Raw genomic sequence first — 17,581 nt, forward strand, 5'->3', positions numbered from 1 at the left:
ACGTTCTTGTAATAACCCTAGTATGATCGTTTTTATAATGAATTTCGCGTACACGCTACAATTCCATTGTTCAATGCATGCGAGTGTTTTCTTTGTTTGTGTCTACTCATAAACTTCAATATCGGAACGATAAACAATAAAATAGCGTTTTATATTACTTGTTAAGACAAATACATGGCGTATACTTTTACCGCGTTTATCAAACAAGCGGTCACCGGACTGCTAGCCTACTTCCTCTTTCGGTTGTCTTTCCATATTTGGACGGCAGCCCTACCTGGTTATTGATTTGGTCGGAGTTTGCTACATCTGCAGGACAGGTATTTGTATATATATCTTATTAAAATACATTAACTATGACATTACAAGTGTATCATGTATCTCTACATCGTTTTTGTTGATATATTTTGACCCATTTTGATATATACAGTATGTCATAAATGATTATCATATGCTTCAAGTGTATCATGTAGGGAATGAAAACTTAAAAAGAATCTAAGTATCAAATACACGCGACAATACAATCTAAAACAAAAAGCTCACATTTTATCAGTCTATAAGTAAGTTATCACGTAATACTGTGGAAATTCACAATCAATCAATCCACCCTTTTAAATGCATACATATATTATAATGTACATGTGTGATCAACGGTCAGATCAATCACATCAAATGCCAGTTCATACAGAACATAACTTGTTGCATTCACTATGTTGTTAATAATGGCTGAAGATTGCAGTCGCATAACCCATTTATCTTGGTAAACGCCATTCTCGTTTACCAGAGTGGTGATGCTATGCGTACCACAGACTTATCATGATCGTACCTCTGATTACTGAGAATGGGTAAATACATACGTATAGCCTTTATCTGTGTAAGTGTAACACAGGGGCATGATTTTAGCAAACTTATTGTGCACAATTTGAACATAATGAAAACATTTTTGTAGATTAAATTAATGCATACTTTGCTGACGGTTAAAGAATGTTCTAAATGGTGTTAAACGTAGTATATAATTCAGCTCTGGCGGCCGCGTTGTTCTCTTTAATAAAACAATTTAATTGCAAACACTTGATAGTCGTTCCCGGATGTTTTAAACTGAACAGCGGAAAATTACCACGCTGTTTTATAGATACGCATAGACTTTCATGGTGGCCTCTCTCCATTTATTCAAGCTACTGTTAACCGCTACACGAGTATGTCTGTAATGTTGTAAAGGAAATTAGAAAATCGAAATTCGGCCATAAGGTATTCTATATCGAAGCTGGCTTTTCATTTTTATCATTTATGTAGTAAATTGCTGACGGCAGTGAGTTTGTGATTGTTCTTAATTCAGAGAAGTAATTGATTCGAAGCAAACATTGAATGGAAGGCATCGGGAAGAAGAACAACTGCGTCGAGAAACGAAAGTTATAGAAAATGTAAAAAAAGGACAGAGAAGATGAAATAAAGGATTTAAAACAAGAAAATAGAAAATTAGAACGTGAAAAAGAAGAAGCGCTATTAAGGTACACAATTTTGCATTGGAATGTTTACTATTTTTAATTAAAATACTACCTACCAATTTCACAGTTTTACCTTCTTTCCATGTTGCTTTCATCTTCAGATTAAGTGAGCTTGTATCATTAAAACTTCGCGACAACAACCCAGATATCGTGGATCTTAGCGACGCCTACAGGCCAACGAAACTACCGGAAATGTTCAGTGACAATGAGTGGACCGCTGGTTTTATTGTAATGGAGGAAAAAGGATTTAAAGAGAGGCAGATAATTGATTTTCTTCTCGATGTTTTGATGGTAAACCGTTTAATAACTGAAGTAGAATGTCTTTTGTTCATATCCTTCTTGCATTATTTGTAACAGCAAAATAAAACACTGGATTATTCATACTTTTCGCTTATATAAGATTGAAAGTTAATGTGGATTTGCAGAAAATATGCTGTTTTTCATTTCAGGAATCGTTTATATTTTGTAGAACAGAACTTGATTACAACTGGCAGCTCATTAATCGATGGTATTTGGACGATGTAAGAATATGTCGTTGAAGTACAATACAATACAATACAATACAATATTCATTTATTTGTAATGTAAGCCCTCCAGTCCAAAATATATTCAAACAAGATTTTTCTATATGAGTGATGCTATATAAAATGTTAAACAATAATATACACAAAATGAGAATATTAATACAAATGCAAACATAAAAATTATTATTATATAGTTGATCAGTTGTAACATAACCTACAATCTTTTTCTATAAATGTGAAGCTATACGATAAATATATTGTTGAATAATGCATAAAATAAGGATAATAACACAAATCCAAAATTAATAATTATTGTATAATTGATCAGTTACAACATGGTACATAACTTAATGCTATTCACAAAATACATAATGAAAATATTAATACAAGTGCAAACAATAATTCGTATATAGATCTAGATCATCAGTTGCAACATAATACATATAAACTACACTCGCAATTTAGGTAGCATTAGCTCGACACGTACGTATATGCATGTATACATTGGGATAGTAATTTAAAACTTATGCATTTATAACAAGATACACATTACAATGAATTAAGAATTAAGATTTTTTTCTTAATTCGAATCCCAGTTTAATAAAATTTGCTAAATTAAAGATGCTCTCTTTTCTTGTGTCCGCCATTATAGTTCTAAACCTTTCACGGCTATTTACAACTGTATTAACTTCATCGAAATTCAAATAATTGTCTCTTAGTTCACAATACTTAGGACAGTCAATTAAAAAGTGAACTTTGTTTTCAATCACGTATACGTTACGTTCGAGACAAAAAGTACAGAATCTAAATTCTCGGTCGATATTTGAATGTCTTCCAGTATCTATTTTTAAATCATGACTACTGCACCGAAAGTTCGCAAAGGGCACGTTTACACATATATGGTAAATTTAATGACAAGTAACACTCGGGAGCCACAGTTGTTTTATAAATGCTATAACACAATGCCTTCGGTGAACTGCTAATATCTGATAGTATCTTCTGTCTGGAACAGTCTGAAACTCTAGTTTTGAACAGTGTTAGGAAACCGTCGGGGTTGCCTACACCATTAGCGGTCCATGCGTAGCCCAAGCCAAAACGAAACAACAGGCGTTTTACATGCGTTGCCCACGTTGTACGTCCCTGCTCATCCAAGTTTCTAAGCATTGCGTAACACTGCTTCGTTAAACGTTCTTCCGACATAACTGTTAGTTTGAGCGAATAGTTTACGCAGCGTGTCATGTAGCTGACGTTTAGAGGGAGACGTCCACATTCACTGAGGGCGAAAAAGTCAGCTACGTTGCGATTTAAACACAATATCCTTTTACAAAATAACGTGTGCACTTTTTCAATCTGATTACATGTTTCATAGCCCCAGATTTCAGCTGAATACACGAGAATGGGTTTTACCATGGCGTCAAATAATTTGAATGCATCTGAAAGACTAAAATAGCCAAACTGCTTCTAGTACGTGTAAATCATATTAACAACTTTAGTTGCTTGTAATGATAATACGTCTTTCGAGTTTGTCCATGATAGTTTAGGAGTAAAATAAGCTCCTAGGTATTTATAACAGTTAACCACTTCGATGCCGTTACCATTGTATGTCCACTTTTCATCATTTCTTAACGGTCCACCGTTTCTGAATACAATTATTTTAGATTTGTCAAGGTTAATCCTCATACCAGTTTCAGCGCAATAATTACTGATTTCATTAATCTGTCTCTATAGCTTAAATACCGTATCAGCAAAACTCGAAACGTCGTCCGCAAACAAAAAACAATATAATTCTCCCGATTCTTGCGATACAATTATACCATTTTGACATTGTCTATTTAAATACTTGACAAGGTCGTTAATATAAAGATTAAAAATTATTGTTGAAATCACACATCCCAGTCCCAATTTGGCATTCAAAGGACTCAGTAAGTCCCGTTAAGGAGGTCCCGGTAACCTTAACACATGATTTGAGCTGAGAGTAAATACTTTTAAACAACGTCATGAATTTGCCGTCAGCTTTTATACCCTTTCGCTGCAGGCTTTCCCACAGTTTACGGTGCACACAATTGTCAAACGCCTTAAGATAATCAAAATAAAACACATATAGGCGACCTTTCCGTTTGCTAATATACTTTTGGATAATAGATTGCAAATTAAAAATATTGTCTGTCGTGGAGTAATTTCTGCGGAACCCGGCTTGACTTTCATCAATAATGATATTTGATTCCGCCCAGTTTGTTAATCGGTCTGCAAAAATCTTCATGAATACTTTGCTAATACTACTACCCACTGAAATCGCCCTGTAATTGTTAAGGTCAGTTTTTGTACCTTTTTTAAAAACCGGTGTTATAATACTTTCAGCCCAGACTGATGGGTATTGACCTGTGTTCAAAATGTTATTAAACAACTTGTTTATGTAGGGTAGGGTAATATGGATTGTGCTTTTAAGCATTTCTATGCATACTCCGTCCACACCGGAAGCACAACCGCTCCGGAGAGATTTAACGCTGCTCACGATTTCGTCATCAGTGATGTCATTATCAAGCTTTACGTCATCAACTTCTATGTATAAGTTATTGAACATATCTGGATTGTCTCTTGTTTCCGTGTTATCAGTAAATAACTCCCTGAAATAGTGTAACCAAGTCTCTCCTTCAATGGGCACGGATTTACAAGTCTTTCTAACTGAGGACTTAATACAATTCCAGAAAAAGTTAGCGCTTTTACGATTTTGAATCAGCTCATTACGCATGTTACTTTCATACAAAAGTTGTTTTGCTCGGCATAAGTTCTTAAAGCATTGTTTATTGGATAAATATACTTCTAAATCAGATTTAGAATGGGAATGCCTGAATTTCCGCAAACTGTTGTATTTCAGATATTTAGAACGCGTGCATTCTGAGTCCCACCACTTTGGCTGATCGTTCGTTGCGCTAGTGCCGCGTGAACTGCTATTTGTACGAGGTTTCGACTTTATGTTAACACCAGCATTTTGTAGTATGTCTATGAAGCTATTAACACTTCCGGCAATGTTTTCGTCACATATATTGTTCATAAAAGGAGTAAATGACGATGCAAATGCTTGAACAAAATTCTCGCGAAATGTTTCATTCCATTTATAAGTATGAAATGCGGTGAGATTTCCATTTGATTGGCTATCAGTTACTTGATTCTCGAAACGCGTTCCGAGGGATAACACGCAAGTTAATGGAAAATGATCCGAATAATCGCAATCTTCCACTCCGAAATCTCTGTTAATATGGAATAAGTCCGTTGAGGCTATAATGTAGTCCACAACACTGGATCCCCCATTTGCCGTGCACGTAACGTTACCGACCAGGTCCCTAAACAGCCTTCCATTTAGAATGTGAATTCCTAATGTACAACACAGTGCGATGAGCGAAACCCCAAACTTATTGCATTTCTCATCGCAATTACGACGCTGAATATTAAACGGGTCACTAGGGTAGTCGACGTCAGCGTTGAAAACGTAATTAATGTCGTCATCGGGGATAATGTCTTGTAATCTACCGATGCGAGCGTTCATATCACCGGCCACCATGAGAGCGACGTCACCAAGATCCGAAATAATGCACGTTAATTTCTCTGACAGTATGTCGATGCCGTTAGATACGTCGTTGTCGTAAATTGGAGAGTTCTCAGGCGCGACGTAACAACAGAAAAGAACAACACTTGTTTGCAGCATGGAGATACGTTTATCAATATAAAGCACAACGCATTCCTGGAACTCTGGGTAGATACGTTTAATAAGACCAGCAGCACACAGCTCGTTTTTCACGAAGACCGTAACTCCTCCGGATCCTCGCACACATTTGGAAGTCCTTGGACAGTCAAAGTTTGTGTACCCAGGAAGGAAATTTTCAAAACTGTCGTTTACGGTTTGCCACGTTTCGTACAAACTAATTTTATCATGACGTTTACAAAATGTGATAAACTCAAGATTTCCTTAATCCTTATTTAAAGAACAAATGTTTAAAACGTTGTATTTACAGCATTTTGGGCCTTGACCGGAATCCTATTTACTCGCAAGAATAGGACTTTTACTGTCTTTACAGTAGGTGTACATTTTACCATCAACAACCAGTTTATCTAACTTAAAGTAAGCCAGTTTCCCGGAATCAATGCACTCTTTGAAGAAGGGATATAAATCGGTTCTTGCTTTTGATATTCTCTGAGGGAGATCTTCTGATATGCGAAACGGCAGGTTTGTCGACTTACGTTTCGTGCGGAATTTAGACAGGACGGTTTTCCTGTCTATGTAGTTTGCAAAACGGACATGTACTGGTCTAGGGGATTGTTTTCCGGGTAAGCGATGCATGTCTTCAAAACTCATGTTTGAATTATCAATGCCAAGGTCGTCTCTGACGAGTTTGCGCACGTTGTCATCTAGTTCAGCTGACCTGAGATCAGATGACGTGGCACTCTCTTAAACAATAGACATTTTCTTAGTAAGTGTATTTACCTCAGCAGATAGCTTTATATTATGTTCCTTCAATACTAAGTTTTCATTTTTGAGATCTGCTACAGATTTTTCGAAAGTATCGAACCTACGGTCCATGTTTTTTACATCACGCCGGATTTCAAGCAAAATTTCCGTCATAGTAAGCTCAGATCCAGGCTCCGAGTCGCTCACATCTGTGTTCCCATGCAGGTCTTCGGAAAGACCCGCTAATCGATCCACATCACGGCTGTTTCCGGTTTGATACCACGTACTAACGGACGTCTGAGGCAGTGGTAGCTCAGACCTCCGAGTGGCGCGATCCCCTCGCGCTTACGGCTGCTGTTGGAAGTCAGGTCCTCCCATGGCCCCGGCGGTGGATACCGACGGGGGGTTCGTTGCTGTAGTGCTAGCTGCGAGTCGCTGCCCTCCACGGCCACGGGCGGTAGCTGGCCCGGGGTCAGGTTCCCCAACCTCAGCCAACAAAAGGTAAAATAATGCAATACGAAGACACAGGGATACATATTTTAGCTTTAAAGTCTTGAGTTTACACTTCGTTTAGATTGGCTGTGAAAATGTCCAAATGTGGATACGCCAGGCTTGCAGAGAAATTCCCATCGTAATTTGCTTGGATATCACTATCTAAAAGAGTTCAGACTTCAGCAGGTAATCCAATATACTATTGCAAGTTTTCTTGTAAAATGTTTGTAAACAATACCTTGCTGTATGATCAAGATCTAGCTCACTCAAATACCATTGTCGGTTTTCCCGTTTGACAACTGATTTCCATCTTTTATGTTATACCTGTAAATAGTCAATTATGTCATTTTTTAAATTTGGAACTTGGCTTAGTATACACTCTGTTTGTGCGCAACATTTTGAAATAGTATCATAAATGCTTGTGTTATATCGCTTATTGTTTTAGAGTTTACCCAACAACGATAAGGTTAAGAAGAGTCTTAAAGATGCCCGGAAAGCCATAATTCCCAACTTAGTGCCTGAAATGGAACAGGTAGGATATTTGATTGATTTGAATGGTATATCAGTACTTACATATAATCGTGAACTCATGGTTATTGCATGTCTCGAAATTCATTGTTCTTATAAATTTTAGTTATGATCGGCAAAAATTGCAAAGACGAGACGCTGTGTGTGATATTGTCAACCAGTGCATTTGCACAATATGTGGCGACTTGTATAAAGCTGTGTTTGTTGATGAATGCAAACGACCCTCCGGTGGTCATTTCCTATCCCGGGTGGGTCTCGTGTGAAAAACGAAGCAACTCAACCGAAGGAAACGACGATCAGAATATGGCACAGTCTGATGGAAGCTTTGCGGAGGTCCAAGAAGAAAAGGGCAACGCTTCTTTGACAGGAGCCAGGGAGACGCAACATTTTAGCAAAGATTTATTTAAAGAGTACACAAAGAGAGGAAAATTCGTGAAGTTCTATGTTTGGCCAGTGGTATATCTGCATGAGAATGGGCCTTTGTTAGCAAAGGGTATTGCTCAAGGTACTGAAGAGAATATTGATGGTGATCAGCTTTGGGAATGGTATAAAGAATCCGACTATAACGATTTGGATGGAATCAATTGTGTTTTTTAACATAAAATAATAATCTTATTGCAGCTGTGCAATAACTCAGCAGAAAACAGAAAAAGGAAACTATCCGTTCTTGAATTCAGTGTTGTACTTTTCTTCTGCAGAGTTAAAGTTTGTTATCGTTTTGACCGATAGCAATTTATATTTAATCTACGATACACATGAGAGTACATAGATAGATTTATTTCGGCAATGAGTGCATAACATGAACAATCAAAACAACATGTACAGTAAATAGAAAAATATTACATACATGCAAATATGACTGGTCCATGGCCTGCACACCAGCGTCAAGGATAACTCAACTAAATTGGGCCACAGAGAGCCCTTATATCCATTGAGATCCTTTATGTCGGTGGCATGATATTGAGAGTCATTTTTAACTGAAATAAATATAATTAAGACCACACATGTATACAATTATATCGCTTTAAATTAGTATCACCGTAAGTGGATTGTTTGTATTTTATCATAAGTATAACATAAAATAGTCGTTATATTTTTCGACTTTCACCTCATTCGTCCATAATGTAGCTGCCTTTGGGATCAGTTATAATACCTGACGATTTTTGAAAATAGAAAACCACATTAGTCGATACGAGGGGTGTTGAACTTGCTGTATTTAAGTCGGTGGTGAGGGAGTGTTCAATTTTAGCCGGTACGGGGGCGTTGAAAGTATTGCAATTTAGCCACTTCTGGAGGCGTTGAAAGTGTTGCACTTTAGCCGGTCCTATGGGCCATTGAAAGTGTTCAAATTGAACACTTTACTAGTGTGGGGGCGCTGAAACAGGTCCGCCAGGTTTCGCTCAATCGGTAGAGCGTTGGACTGTGAATCGGACAACCCGGGTTCGATTCCCTGGCGGACTAGGTCACTTCTGTTCTGATTGGTTATGAATCCTTTCTTCGATAATTCGCACTGTACCACTGCCCCTGGCATGTACAGAAGTTGTCAGTTCCTTGCAGAGGTGAAGGCACCTAGTACTGGTTAACCGCCTGATAGTCTGCCCAGGATAGGTGTGCGGTGGTTGAACTGCCACTCTAGGATCCTTCAATGTGCTCACGCCGGAACCCGGAGTATAAACTACTTACACCACCACCACTGTTGTATTTTACCCACTTTTGGCGGCGTTGAAAGGATTAAAATTTAGCAGGTACCAGGGGCGTTGAAATTGTTGCAATCTAGCCGGTACTAGGGGCGTTGAAATAGTTCCAATTTAGTAAGTATTATGGGGCGTTCAATGCATTGCTTTAGCCGGAACTTTGCGGCATTGAAAGTGTTGAATTTAGCCGGTACTTGGGACGTTGTAAGTATTGTATTTTAGCTAGTACTAGGCTGCGTTGAACATGTTCATTTTGGCCGGTACGGGTGGCATTGAAAGACTTGCAATGTAGTCGGTACTAGGGGGCGTTAAAGGAGTTGTACTTAAGCCGTTTTAGGGCCTTGAATAAGTTCCTATTCAAACTTTATTGAAGGGCGTTACAAGTAATTATTTTTAGCCAGAACTATGCGGCGTTGAAAGTGTTGTGTTTGAGCCGGTAAACATGGGGTGTGAAAGTGTTGCATTTAGCCGGTGATTTGGGTGTTAAAAGTGTTGCAAATAAGCCGGTATTTCAGGCGTTGAAAGTGTTGTATTTTGTTATGAACTAGGCGTTGTTAAAAGTGTTGCAGTTAGCCGTCATTTGAGGGACTTGAAAGTGTTGCATTTTGGCCGGTACATGGGGTCATGGTAAGTGTTGCGTTTAGCCGGTATTGGAGGGCGTTGGAAGTGTTGCAATGAGCTGGTACTAGAGGACGTTGGAAGTGTTGCAATCAGCTGGTACTGGAGGGCATTGAAAGTTTTGTAATGAGCCGATATTAGAGGACGTTGGAAGTGTTGCAATGAGCTGGTACTAGAGGAAGTTGGAAGTGTTGCAATGAGCTGGTACTGGAGGGTGTTTAAAGTTTTGTAATGAGCCGGTATTGGAGGGCGTTGGAAGTGTTGCAATGAGCTGGTACTGGAGGGCGTTGAAAGTTTTTTAATGAGCCGGTATTGGAGGGCGTTGGAAGTGATGCAATGAGCTGGTACTAGAGGACGTTGGAAGTGTTGCAATGAGCTGGTACTGGAGGACGTTGGAAGTGTTGCAATGAGATGGTATTGGAGGGCGTTGCAAGTTTTGTAATGAACCGGTATTGGAGGACGTTGGAAGTGTTGCAATGAGCTGGTACTAGAGGACGTTGGAAGTGTTGCAATGAGCTGGTACTGGAGGGCGTTGAAAGTTTTGTTATGCGCTGGTACTAGAGGACGTTAGAAGTGTTGCAATGAGCTGGTACTGGAGGGCGTTGAAAGTTTTGTAATGAGCCGGTATTGGAGGACGTTGGAAGTGTTGCATGTTTGCAGGTACAAAGGAAATTTGAATTTTTGTTATCTAGCTGGTAAACGGGCCGTTGAAAGTGTTGTATGTTAGCCGGTAGAAGGGGCCGTTGAAATGTTGCATTTTGGCCGGTACATGGGGTCATTGAAATATTTGTAATTAAGCCGGTATTTAGGGCGTTTAAAGTGTTGCAATTTAGTCGGGACTAGGGGACATTGAAAGGGTTGCAATTTAGTCCGTACTCAAGACGGTAAGAGTGGTGTATTTCAGCCGGTACTTATGGCGTTAAAAGTGGTGCCAAATAGCCGGTATTTGAGGCGTTGAATGTGTCGTATTGGGGTGGTCGAAAGAGTTGCGTTTTGCCCGGTACAGGGGGCATTAAAAGTTTTGTTTTTTTAGCCGGTAATGGGGCGTGGAAAGAGTTGTTATTTATTTCAAAGTTATATTTATCACTCTTGTTGGCACTATGTTACACGATAGTGGGGTCTTGTATTGTTGGGGAAACCGGAGTACCCAGAGATACCAACTTGTGCGGCTTGGTGACCACACACCTTAATCATATGCTCCCAGGTCGAGAATCTAACCCGGGTCGCCTAGGTGAGAAGCCAGTGCGCTAACTTCTGTACAAACCGGACAATATATTGTTCTTACATCGGTGGGGGATATGTCAGTCTGCGACAGCTCTTGTTATCATATAATTTATTTTTATTTAATATTGATAACAGCATTTAAAGCCTTTTTCGTTTTTTGCTAAAGCGACAGATATAATGTTCCCCAAAATATTCGCGAAATTGCAGTCCGAATATATTCCTGTTGCAACGTAAACATTGTTATCATGTCACTGATATTTCAATTAACATGTTAAGATGAACATCGTAAGGTATATTTGAAAGTTACTCATAGAAAGGAGAATAAAGTTAATTTGTTCATGGTCTTGATTCAAAATATAAGTTAGCCGTATATAAAGTAAGCAAATAATTTGCGTTTTTTTATTTCGTTCCTTTTTTCTTTAAATGAAACAAATAATGTGTTTATGTTTATTTCACCTGCTCGCTCTTGAGCCCAAAATCCGTCAAAGAAAAAAATAATTGTTTAAAGGCCACACGACTTATGGTGAACTGTTTTAAGTTTAATTTCGCTGTCCATTTTCCGAGTTCAGCTGGCATCATACGACGGACAGCGTGTTGATGTATATTGTGTAAATACATATTTAAAATAAATGCAAATCACATCACCCCCACCCCCCATTTTTAAAAATAAATATTATCAACTATGAGGATCTTAACCAAATTTATTTATTCTTGCCTAAGACAAGGAAAACAATAAGTATCGCTTGTGTTTGTAATTTACTTCCTCTTTCGATTTACTAAATGGGAACGACGGGGCACAAATACCAGAGAGTTCCCCTTTCAGATACAGATTCCACAGGGGACATGCGATACAGATGGATATGCTGTCAAGGTTTGAATGATATTATCTTTATTATTAATGTTCAAGCTCTCTCTATCTTTTTATAGATGACATATTTTAATTGACACGATATTGTATAATACTTACTGGGATGGAAAGGTAGCTAGCATGACAGTATTGTATATCAAAATATGTTTCTTGTCAACATTTTGGGTCGAGAATACTAGCTGCTTTTAAGATGTGCATATTTAAACGTGATCTATCATTTTGTATTATTTAATGTACACTTTAATTGTCATGGAAATAATAATAAAACGACGACAAACTAATTATACAAACAGTTCTTATGGCCGTTTTTGTACATGGTTATTTTCAACGCAGGCATCAACATTTTAACCTACTTTAAGTAATTGGCTGAATACCATAGCTAGTCTTTAATTGGAAATGGGTATGAACGAGTTACTTAAGTAACGTAAATTATGTATTTTTGCTGTAACTTTATTTTTTGCGTTAAAGTTTTAGTTGTCCTATGTATCTTCATTGCACTCTACAAAAAAGTAAAACGAAAACGTGACGGACGGGTAACCCGGCTAGGTAAGTGTGGGGCGTTTACTTATGACTGTAAAACCATTTTTGTTTTAAACAACTATGGGCTTAACCATATACACATCTAGTTACTATCTAGTTTTCGTTCTTTAAAGGCGATTAACTATGATTATATTTCTTCACAGACTTCCGGGAGTGCCTGACTATCATTTCTTCCTATTTCCGCGAGAACAAGTGTGTCAAGTTTCTCAGGTAAATATAATATCACTCATAAAGATGTCAACTGTTCAAATCTTAGATATGATTATTGAAATATATTATATTACTTAACACTTCTGTAAGTGGATGTTAGTTTAGATTTTGTTTTAAGTAGTGTGTAAATGAATCTCTCTAAATATTTTTTATCCTATGTTGGACTGCAAAGTCTTACCGTCTTTTTATTCTAACAGAGAGTTTGTACGAGGATCCGGGCATCAATATACAGAATTACGAAGTGTTATAACTGAACGAGAAAACAACGAAGAAGTAATACATCAGTTGCGGGAAGAAATAGAACAGAAAGACAATAAGATACATGAACTTCAAGAAATAAATCGAGCAACTGAACTAGACAAACGTAATGCAGAGTTGGAAAAACAAGAAGCTTTAACAAGGTTAGTGGATATTTTTCCGTGAATGTCAATTATGGATGCAGCACCGGAAAAGGGAACCTGATGTATAATTTCTACCATGCCATTTTAAATAAGTTACTAGTATGTATATACGTGAATATCTGTCAAACAAAAAATTCCACCACTTCATTCAAAATATGTTATCTATCATTGCAGATTGAGCGAGTTGATGTCCGTAAAACTGCGAGACAACAATCCAAATATCGCAGATCTTAACGACCCTTACAGACCAACAAAGTTGGCTGAGATGTTTAGTGAATTGTACGACAACGAATGGACAGCCCTTTACACAGTATTAGAAGATTTGAAGCTCAAAGACAGACACATTATTAACTTCTGTCTTGACGTTTTCATGGTAACATTTACAAACAATTTCAACCTTTTTTTCACATTTCTCTGTTGTGAAGTAGCAGCACTTTAGGTCTTTAAATTATATATATTAACAACATAATGCTCAAAACAAATTGACAACCAATTCTGTTTTTATACTTTCAGCTGTCATTCACATTTTGCCAAACGGAACTTGAAGCTAACTGGCAGTTAGTTTCCAAATGGTATTTGGACGATGTAAGTTCAGGTATTTACAGTTTATGGTTTTTAAATTACAAAGCAAAACGTTAGTCTTGCTGTTATAACTTGTTACAACGAGCTATTAAAGGTTCATAAATAATCATTAACGTTTTCTATACGTTTTTTTCAGAATTTACCTAACAACCAAGCTGTGAAGAAGGCGTTAAAAGATGGTAGGAAGTCATTGGTTCAAAGTCTGGTTCTTGAAATGGAAAATGTAATACCTTAATAAATGAATGATTGAATGAATGCAAAAATGAAATCATTATTTCACCAGTATCATTTACGTAGATGTTACAGCCATTTCTCTGTCTTCATTTTTTTGTCTTCTTTTTTAAAATAAAAAGTTTACCTTTATTTGACAAGCAATATGTCTATTGTTCATTTCAGAAATTGTATATCTTGCTCTGTGATTTTTGCAAACTCGAAAGCCTTCAGTTTGTTTTGTCGAGCGGTGAAATGAAAGAATACGTGGCAGGTTGCGTAAAATTGAGTTTGATGATGAACGCGAACGATCCACCGGTGGCCATTGACTGTCCGGGCTGGGTTCCATGCATATCGCAGAAAGAGTCAATCTATCAGCCGAAACATGAAGAAGAATCCGATTTACACAAACAAGAAGTAAATGCACAAATTCCCTCCAACGTTGGAGGTGATGGCAGCAACCAGAATAGTACATTGGATCTTAAAGATAGGCTGGATTTCAACAAAGAACTGTTCAAAGAATACACTGTTCGAGGGAAATACGTGAAATTCTTCGTGTGGCCAGTGATGTACCTGCACAAGAACGGTCCGGTGTTGGCCAAGGGAATAGCTCAAGGTGACGAAGACAAAATGATATCAGATGATGACCACCGATGGGTGTGGTGGAAGACCTCCGATAGTTTGTAAATAAAAACGAGTGTACTTAATAGTAAACTAATAGGGGTCAGAATTAAGTTCATTTTATATGCACGAGAAAGAATCCGCTTCGCACAAGACCTTGGTTCCTTATATATTACACTGTAAATTTGAATCTATTGTTTTTATACATACTAGTATGTAAACGAATGTACCGTTTTATTAAATGTGTGTGTTAATTTATTCTTATTTGGTGGCTGAATTGGACGCACTGACACCGGATTGACAAACTCAAGCTATTATTTATTTCATTTAAAAAAAAAATCTTATAATTCTAAACTCATTTTACAGATATGTGAAAAAATCAAACTTATGTTTCATAAATATGCACTTTGTACTGTCTATATATTCTACAGTTTATAGACAGTACGCGGTGTATATTTATGAAAACAAATATTTTTTCAATAATTTGTCACATTTCTGGCTTTGTTATTTTAAGTTTATAAGAATCATAAGATTTTTTATATAAAAATATAAGTTTCCGATGGCAGTGATTGGACGCCATCTTGATTGATTATGTGGCTTTATAAAACAAATGTTTATTAAGATATCTAAATGTGATGCAAAATGAATTGTTGTGTTAATTGTTATGTTAAAACGAGATACATGAGCACAAAAACTAATGGTATTTGCAACAAAAACAAATTCTATATTCATTTTTTTTTGTCTTGGCGGCTAGTTTTGACGCCATGAAGGCCTAAATTTGGTATGAAATATTTAAGAATTCATTAGTTTGCACTTAAGATTCATAATGGTATATGTTTTGCACAAGAACTAAATTAAAATTTGATTTGAATACATGTTGATTTGGGTAGTATTTGGTGGCCATCTTGGACGCCATGTTGAGTGTCTCGATTTCCCAAGAAGTGGAACGAGGCCATCTTCCGGATTACTTAACTAGAGGGTCTGAACAAATTTAAAATCCTAAACATCTTTTATACACTCCATTGCAAGCTACTCGATTTCCGCTGCCGGATTATAAAGCCAAAATACATCAAACCATTCATTAAAAGTTGTTCCACGGAAATGTATCGAAACAAGCAATCATATATTTAACAAGAAGCATTTCATCAGTTTCTGATATCGTCCTGTTTGTGGAAGGACGTCTAAAACACACAAGCGGTTCGAGGGGGGGGGGGGGGATGGGCCGGCACTCCTCGCCTCGAACCACTGGTGTATTGGTCGTCTTTTTGTCATACAGGGCGATATAAAAAACCTGAAGTTATGCCTCTTAAATCGCCAAAGATTTTTTTATAGAAGACGAAAAGTAATAAAGTACACCTATAATGCACCATTTCGGAATAGAAATTTTAAACCAATTACATTTCGGTTATGAGGTATGGGTGCAAGTCAAGAGGTTACGCTCCCCTTTAACTTCTAATCCTGGATCCGCCAATGTAATAGAAAGTTACTCGTATTCCATAAACAGAAAAGAGGTTAAAACTACAAGTAAATAATACATGCGTTTTTTTGTTTTTAGTAATTCTCTTGTATGCGACTCTTATTTGAAGTCACGAAATAAAGAGAGTTTATATGAATCGAGAAACGTATAATTATGCTCCCTTTAAAGAAGAGTGGGTATATTGCTTTGCACATGTTGGTCGCTCGGTCGGTCGGTAGACCAAAGCTTGTCCGAGTGATAACTGGACAATTCCTGGACCTATGACAAATAGAACACCCCTATTGTTTTTATGGGTCTTTGAGTCAAAGGTCAAGGTCACAGTGACATTGAATACGAAAAGGTTAACACGTCAATGTTTGCACCCACAGACTTGACTTGGAGGTTGGGCCTGACCCGTAGATGATCTCTGTTGATTGTAGGGGTCATCGAGGCAAAGGTCAATGTCACAGTGACCTTGAACGCAAAACTCCTGTCTGTGTGATACTTTGACAATGCCTGCACTCATGGCCCTCAAACTTGACATCTAGGTTGGGGTGACAAGAAGATGACCCCTATGCATTTGGAGGTCATGGAGGAAAAGGTCAAGGTCACAAATCATATGGGTCATTAAAATGTAGGTCATATTTACTTATTCCTTGCTGCTGAGAGGATACATGTTTATCTGCAAATATAATTCATCACCTGAACATGATTAAAAAACTGTATCTACAATCCTCAGACTTTGAATGATCAAAATCTTAAAACTGCCTCAAATGCATCCAATGTCAATGACAAATCAGCTGTCTTTTCGGTCCATGCATATTTCATTCAATTGTCTAAATATTCTTAAAAACATGGCCCTCAGGAGGGTTATAATGTTTGACAAACAGCTCTTGTTTTACACTATTTATCAATCTTGTAATTATTGTAATGAGGTTAAAAATGTCATAATCAGGCGTATGAAACACTTTCATATCAGAGGTACACTGAATTTCCCAAGCGAGGTCCCTATGCTCTGGGACACACATGGGGTTGAGGACGTGGCCATTTCCGAGCAAGGGAATATGTCGCACCTATACCAAAGCGCATTAGCCGACGGTGTTAAAGTCTCTAAAATAATACCTGTTCTTATACAATATATTTAAAATTTTGAACTAGACTTTGTAAAAAAAATCTGAAATTATTTTGTTCGCAGCATTTCAAATTGAATCGTAAATCTGTGCATTATATCACTTATTGTTTACGCAACAACTATTAAGTAAAGAAGAGTCTTAAAGATGCCCGGACAGCCCTATTTCCAAACTGTTGACCGTTTAAAAGTGCCGCGAGACGCTGTGTTCGATTTTGTAAACCAGTACTTTCGCACAGTGCGTGGCGATTTGCATAAAGCTGTGTGTGCTGATGACTGCAAACGGACCTCCGGTGGTAATTTCCTGTACCAGCTGGGTTTTGTGTGACCAGCTTAAGGCAAAACGATGCGACTCAACCGAAGGAACAAAGGATAAAAATATTGCACAGTCTGATGGAAATCTAGGGATGTGCAAAGTTAAAAGAGCAATGCTACCTTCACGAAAACAAGGGAAGCGCAAATTTTAGCAAATATTTATTTAAAAAGTAAACGCAAACAAGGAGAATTCGTGAAGTTCTAGGTATTGCCAGTGGTATAC

The 17,581-nt window shown here is 37.6% G+C and overlaps 1 protein-coding gene and 1 long non-coding RNA gene across 3 annotated transcripts; both read left to right on the top strand.

The window, feature by feature from the left end:
* The first annotated feature begins 214 nt into the window (after nt 1-214).
* On the top strand, nt 215-2,545 carry LOC128225834 (uncharacterized). The gene is made up of 4 exons (XR_008259669.1): nt 215-317; nt 1,334-1,505; nt 1,604-1,793; nt 1,952-2,545. It is a non-coding gene; the product is annotated as an uncharacterized LOC128225834 (long non-coding RNA).
* Nucleotides 2,546-11,780: 9,235 nt separating this feature from the next.
* Nucleotides 11,781-15,329, top strand: LOC128225831 (uncharacterized). Of its 2 annotated transcripts, none has more exons than XM_052935730.1 (7): nt 11,781-11,897; nt 12,578-12,644; nt 12,842-13,045; nt 13,220-13,418; nt 13,559-13,630; nt 13,764-13,850; nt 14,024-15,329. In XM_052935730.1, the coding sequence occupies exons 1-7, from the start codon at nt 11,807-11,809 to the stop codon at nt 14,522-14,524; spliced, it is 1,221 nt and encodes a 406-aa protein (XP_052791690.1). In that variant the 5' UTR covers nt 11,781-11,806; the 3' UTR covers nt 14,525-15,329. The 2 variants fall into 2 exon arrangements, with proteins under 2 accessions (XP_052791690.1, XP_052791691.1); XM_052935731.1 differs by having other exon boundaries at nt 13,764-13,806; nt 14,024-14,193.
* The last annotated feature ends 2,252 nt before the right edge of the window (nt 15,330-17,581 follow it).

The sequence above is a fragment of the Mya arenaria genome, chromosome 3 (assembly GCF_026914265.1).
Source record: "Mya arenaria isolate MELC-2E11 chromosome 3, ASM2691426v1".
NCBI lineage: Eukaryota > Metazoa > Mollusca > Bivalvia > Myida > Myidae > Mya > Mya arenaria.